Source organism: Diadema setosum, chromosome 7 (genome assembly GCF_964275005.1).
Source record: "Diadema setosum chromosome 7, eeDiaSeto1, whole genome shotgun sequence".
In the NCBI taxonomy this organism is placed as follows: Eukaryota; Metazoa; Echinodermata; class Echinoidea; order Diadematoida; family Diadematidae; genus Diadema; species Diadema setosum.
Window position 1 is genome coordinate 22,290,315 of NC_092691.1, and position 6,412 is coordinate 22,296,726.

At 39.6% G+C, this 6,412-nt stretch overlaps 1 protein-coding gene across 1 annotated transcript; it reads left to right on the forward strand.

The window, feature by feature from the left end:
- Positions 1–204: 204 nt before the first annotated feature.
- LOC140230854 (G-protein coupled receptor moody-like) lies at positions 205–2,230 on the forward strand. Its single transcript, XM_072311000.1, has one exon. It carries the CDS (start codon positions 686–688, stop codon positions 1,931–1,933), a length of 1,248 nt encoding a protein of 415 aa, XP_072167101.1. The 5' UTR covers positions 205–685; the 3' UTR covers positions 1,934–2,230.
- Positions 2,231–6,412: the final 4,182 nt, after the last annotated feature.

The window sequence follows — 6,412 nt, forward strand, 5'->3', positions numbered from 1 at the left end:
TTACGTTGGCACGGACGTACCTAGTAGCGCGGCGGACAAAAGCCACGCGAAAACAGTGCAGGCTTGTCATGCTCACATGAAACGTGTTTGTCTCATTTCTGCTAGCAACGTTAGCGTGGTGTACCAGCACGTTTGTTTCTCTGGAAACCAGCTCGTCGCTATGCACACATAAGTTGTATATTTGTATTTTATAGTAGGCTTCGAGTACGCCCCACACCATTCGCATTCACGATCGGGACAGAGACGGTTATCATCTCCACGACCGCGGAGTTCCACGATTCCTTTTTCAGCTGTGTTTCGTGTTGGTGGGATCTCGTCCGAAACTTTTGTGTTTTAAATGATGGGAGAGTAATGTTCCTCCACGCATAGCAGCTGGGATTCTAATTCGGAGTGGACGGTTTCTTTACATTTGGTTAACACGAATCATTGATAAGGAACTGGTGCTCCTCTTCCGCTTCTTGGTTCAGCTTCGTGTTCGTTGCTCCAGTGATGTGCAAACTCTTAACTCTCTATCTGCTGTCCACACCGCTTGAGCACTTCGTCGAACTGTATCACCACAAGTTTACATCAAGGAGGGAGAAAAGTCCGGTTGCAGAAACAAAGACTTCAAATAGGTTCAGACAACCCTGCCAGAATAACAGCTAAGAATTATCTGTCACTAGAGTTGTCGACAATCTTTGACGCCATGAACGACACAACAATTATGCCGTCGTCCACAGCCACAAAGAATGTGGAGCTGGCAGGTTCCATTCAATTTACTTTTCTTGCCGTCGTCTATATTCTCATCGCTATCATCGGCATCGCCGGGAATTCGCTGGTCATCGCCGCCGTCGCACTCTGCCGAAAGCTCCAAACACCGACGAACGTGTTCGTCGTTAGCCTGGCGGTGACGGACCTGCTCTCCTGCATTACGCTGCCGTTCCAAGCGGCGATGTTCCTCAGCACCGAGGATTCACGTCTCCCTGACGGATTATGTGCATTCATCGGTGCAGTCAGTATTATATGCCTTGTAGGAAGCATCGTCACACTAGCTCTCATCGCATTCAACAGGTGTTTCCTAATCACCCAGACGAGGAAAACGTACTCTTGGCTTTATACAACCAAGATGCTCTTCTTGATGACAGCCATGGCGTGGCTGTATCCGACGTTGGTCCTTGTAGTACCACAGGTCTCTGGCATTGGGCAGCTGGGTTATTCTCCGTCCTACAAAGCTTGCCTGTGGAACGAAATGCATCCCTTAGCCTACGTCAGTGACATCCTCGTAGCCATCACATTTTTCTTCACATTTCTGATCATAATCATTTGTTACATCAAAATCTGGTTATACATCCGTCGCCATGTACGCAGGCTTCGCACACACAGCTCCATCAAATCCAACAACACGGAGCCCAGCCACTTGGAAGATCTGAGCAGCACCCAGGAGCAGCATACGGACACCCAGGTCGGCAGCAGTCCTCATGGCCAGGGTGCTCCCAACGGCAGTACGGTGGACAAAAAGCGCCGTCCGAGGTCAGTGAGTACGCGGGAGATTGAGATCACCAAAAACCTCTTCTACGTTGTCTGCGCCTTCTTCGTGTGCATCATTCCCTACGCCATCACGCTGACATTGCCCGTCGACCCCATCCTCGATTTGCTCGTTCTCTACGCCAGCGTTCCCCTCATGTTCAATGGATGCGTGAATCCCATGATATACGCCTACAAGCACCCAACGATGAAGGTGGTATTCAGATACATTCTCAAGTGCAGAGTAGGCGAGATACCCAAACCGTCGAAATGTCTTCGCCGAGTGCTGAGTGCCAAACAGGTTCCCGCGGGGCTGGGACCGCGTATCAACGGAATGAACGATCTGCGGAACTCCCAACAAGCTAGTCGTGCCACCCCACCGGTCGATCATTTGAAAAAAGATTATCAGCGGACAGATAGCTGTGCATAGAAATAATTTTACTGACATTAGAAAACATTGAATTCACACTCAGTGGAATCGTCAAAACGATTTCAAAGTACTACAAACGTGGAAGACGCATTGGTGTCCTTGATGTCCGCACAATAATGAAACAGGATTATTATTTAACATGCTGTAATGTCTGTAGGTTTTGAAGACAGATTGACGTGTTCTGTATGTAGGATGTTCGAGGCCGATATCATTCATTGTTAATAAGTCCGCCAAAAGTACATCGAGCACTGCTAACGTGCATATTACATTTTGTGCGAATGTGTGCGAATGTGTGCGTACGTGTGTGTGTGAGTATGATTGCTTGGTCAAAAAAAAAAAAAAAAAAAGAAACAACTCATTATGTCCATCACAACATGTGATGAATGTTTGAAACGAAGACTATAATTTATTTATTTTATCGGAATCGTGAAAAATAACAGTTACTAATAATGAGCTGTCGATAGTCCACAAAGATTTTGTTTTGGGAGGGTAAGAGTATTCTATCGAAGAATGGAAAAGAAAGGAAAGAGTATCTGAAAGTTAAACGACGTGGCAATCGCTCCATTGTCAAACGTGGAGTTGCTTCTCTGCCTGAAGATTCTACTTTCGTTAAAATGATTTTCATTTTCTGCATGATCTGCATGCATGGTCTTGGCGAGCTTCCAACGAGAACTCGCGTTCGATGAAAGGACGGATGTTTATGCAAGGATCATATGCGACGGTCAGGGAAATCCAGATTTTGAAAAACAGAACAAAAATATGAGCTGTACAAAGACTTGACTACTTTTTCTACACGCCGTACATGCCTTTAGTAGTCTATTGTATGTCAGATGCTTTCTCAATTGCCCTGATAGTGAGCTCCTTTCTCAATGTAAGTCATTGTCTGGCTAATCAATGGCAAGAGGTAACTTAAGTCATTTTGTGTAAAATTTTACCATGGCTTTCACGCCCTCTCGTGAATATTATTACTTCTTGTGTGACACCTGATATTTTGCTGTAGGAAGTTATCTCTCTTGAAAAAAAAACCCATCGTTTCTCGAAGGAATAGTAACATTCACTTCCGGGTTCTTCCAAAACGAGTGCAATTCTCTCCTGCAGCTGTTCTGTTTAGATTTTTTTTTTTTTTATCAAAGACATGCATTCTTTCATGGCCTGTTGTTCGTCGGAACACCATTCCATTTTCTGTAGAGAAGGCAGAGGATAGATCTTTGTCACCTCGTTTTGATAGGAAATCGACATTTTCTGCAAGGCATCATGTTTTAAGTAGAATTACTTCATTGGTGATGTATAGTCACAAGACCGGCAAAACTCAGTGACTGAAATTGTTATTTTAAAGTCAGATTCATTAATGAATTGCAAATCGAATGGACAGTGGGCAGTCTAGGCTGTAGGTTAGCGCTCTTCAAATTACTAAAGGCAGTGGTTGCTCATGGAATGTCTTAGCACTGCTCAATCTGAGAATTCCTATAGGATTGTATCCGTACTAATATTGTGTTCACTCTTTCCATGCAGTTCATGGGCAATAGAATTCAGTAGAACATCTATGCAGTGAAATGTACGTTATTATTATTTTTTTTTAAGGAAAAACCCTGCCAAATGACTGCTGAATGCCAAAAAGTGTAGCATTTGATTTTTCACGTAGGAACAAACTTAGGGATAATCCAGGTTTTAGGGAATGCCTAAACGTTGTATTTGCTGCAGGTTCCATATGCCGCCGATGGGGGCGTTTTAAACGTTTAAAGCGATTTTGCTTGGAACTTTGCACAGGGCAGTACATAGCAGGGTCGAGCGTATGGGAATTTAAACCTCCCTCCCGCCCGCAAATGTTCGGAGTATTTTTGTAAGGGGTTTTCTGGGGCAAGTATTACACCCATTAAGAAGTAAAATAGAAATGGGTCGAGACTTGAACTTTGAATATTAGAGATGTATCTTTTTAAAGATAATTTAGACAGGTGAAATTTAGGATAGGCCCTATATGGGGGCATGTACCTTAGCCCCTCTATTCACATGTGCAATGGTTTAACATTTAAACACGGACTTCCAATCTTGGTACTTTTAAATGCCAATCGTGGAGAAATATATTTATCTTTTTGTTAACGCTGTTCTGATTAAATATGTGGAGGCGATATGGTTCCACGAGTGAGTGATCAACGTGAAAGAAAAAATATGTATACAAAAAAAAAGCAATAGTGTGAACAAATCGACCTTCTGTCAGGGATATTGGCAATCTTGTTTGAACAGCTACGGTACTGGTCTGCTTCCGAGCAATCCTGTTGAAATGTGGGACGTGTTCCGGTAACTGTCCTCGGGCTGTTGGTAAACTGTGACGTAGGCCAGAGTGTAGCACAATCATTTCAAAACCCGATTAACCTCGGGTTAAATTTCTCTTCCTGTTTGTTCATGTACATACACGCTACAAGCGATTTCTACTGCAATTACTGATGTACATATTTATTAAAGTTTACTTGGTGGTCAAGTGCACGGAACTTTTGCGCAAATGCTTTTATTACGTTGTTGTGGAAACAATGTTCTTTCAATACACATTGTCATGGCAACAACCTAACAGATACGAACAATCAAAGAAAAAAACAAACAAACAAGAAATTAATTTTCATTCATTATCTCGTATTGATAGTTCATTGCTACCATCACATGCTATGCACACCCTAACACACTCATGGACTGAACAAGCTATTAGTAACAGCAAAGATGAGTGAATGTTACTTGATCGATTAACTATCAAACGAAATAACATCGATTATTGATTACTCGTACGTGTATCAAAGAGATGTATTATGTATGCATGTGTGCTTCTCTCTATATATGTATATATATGTATATATATATATATATATATATACATATGTATATATATATATATATATATATGGTATATATATATATATATGGTATATATATATATATATATATATATATATATATATATGAATTCGTGTGTGTGTGAGTGTGTGTGTCTGTGTCTGTGTGCGTGTGCGTGTGTGCGTGGATGCAGACTTTCGTTTGATGAATATGATACTTGATCGATTAACTATCAAACTTTTTTTTTTTTAAAGAATATTTTACTCTTCATCAATGGAAACATAATATACAAATAAATTGATACAAAAATCTCCGGACCAATTTTATAGTCCTTTTCATCAATGGATGCAAAACTGATACCAAAACTTTACATCGGTTTAACATGTTTTGATACACTCTGGTACATTTTTTTCACAATCAATATATACAATCCATATATAAACATCTCTTCTTTTCTAGTTTTACATTACTAATTCCTCAATCTCTTAACAATTTTTTTCTTTCATTACAAAATAAATTCTATTAACTGAATCACTTACCCCAAAAATATTTCTTTTCAGCTTTCATACAATCCAACCTAAAATATCAATATCCATTGATTGAAGTTTTTTTGTTAAAAAAACAAAGCAAAACAACCCCCCTCGCCACCCCCCCCCCCACTTCTCAAAACCCCCGTCCATTCTCCCTCTTACTACCCCACCCCATCCCCCTCCCCCTTCCAAAACCCCCATCACAACAAAACCTCAAAAGCAACTGAAACCTGTGTGTCCTGACTTACATTATAACACTTAATACGAGTGCGTGGAAAAGGCATTCCCTGTTGGATGTGCGGCAGACCATACTCTGTTAAATAAACGCAAAGCAAATTCTCAATTCTTTTTCCAGTTTTCCCACTTTTGTAAATGTATAGACAACGTATTACGTATAACTGCTAATTTTTCTTCTTCTAACCTATCCTGCTCTATAGACCTTTTAATGAAATATTCCGTTGGGGGTGTCTTATTTTTCCTTCCTAAAAAAAGCAATTTCTTCACCAAAATTATAATATGGTTAACTAACTGAGCTTTTCCTTTATCTGGTAGATCTATACCAAAAAAGATCTCTTCCCAACTCAACTGTTGCAAATCAACATATTCAAAGAAAGTACTACATTTTCCCCAAACTTTCCTAGCAAAATCACATGTATAAAATATATGTTTATACGTCTCTTCCTCATTATGACAAAAAAAAAACATAAATTATCATTTACGAACTTAAACTGAAATAATTGATGATTTGTGTACAATATTCCATGCAATAATCTATACTGAAAATCCCTCAAAGCAGAACTCAAAGTGCTACTTCTTATCCTACTAAAAATACATTTTATATCTCTATTAGAAAAATCACAAAAATATAAATTTCTCATTTTTTCTATCACCGAAGAATCATCACTTACTTTCTTCACTAATTCAACATAAATGTCTTTAGAGGTAATCTGTTCCAGAGGAATTTCCTTCCCATTTCTTATAAAAGTCAAACGAAATATACATCGATTATTGATTACTCGTACGTGTATCAAAGAGATGTATTATGTATGCATGTGTGCTTCTCTCTATATGTATATATATGTATATATATATATATATATATATATATATATATATATATATGAATTCG

Coding starts and splice junctions, on each gene's coding strand:
- LOC140230854 (XM_072311000.1), top strand. CDS start 686: ATGAACGACACAACAATTATGCCGTCGTCCACAGCCACAAAGAATGTG.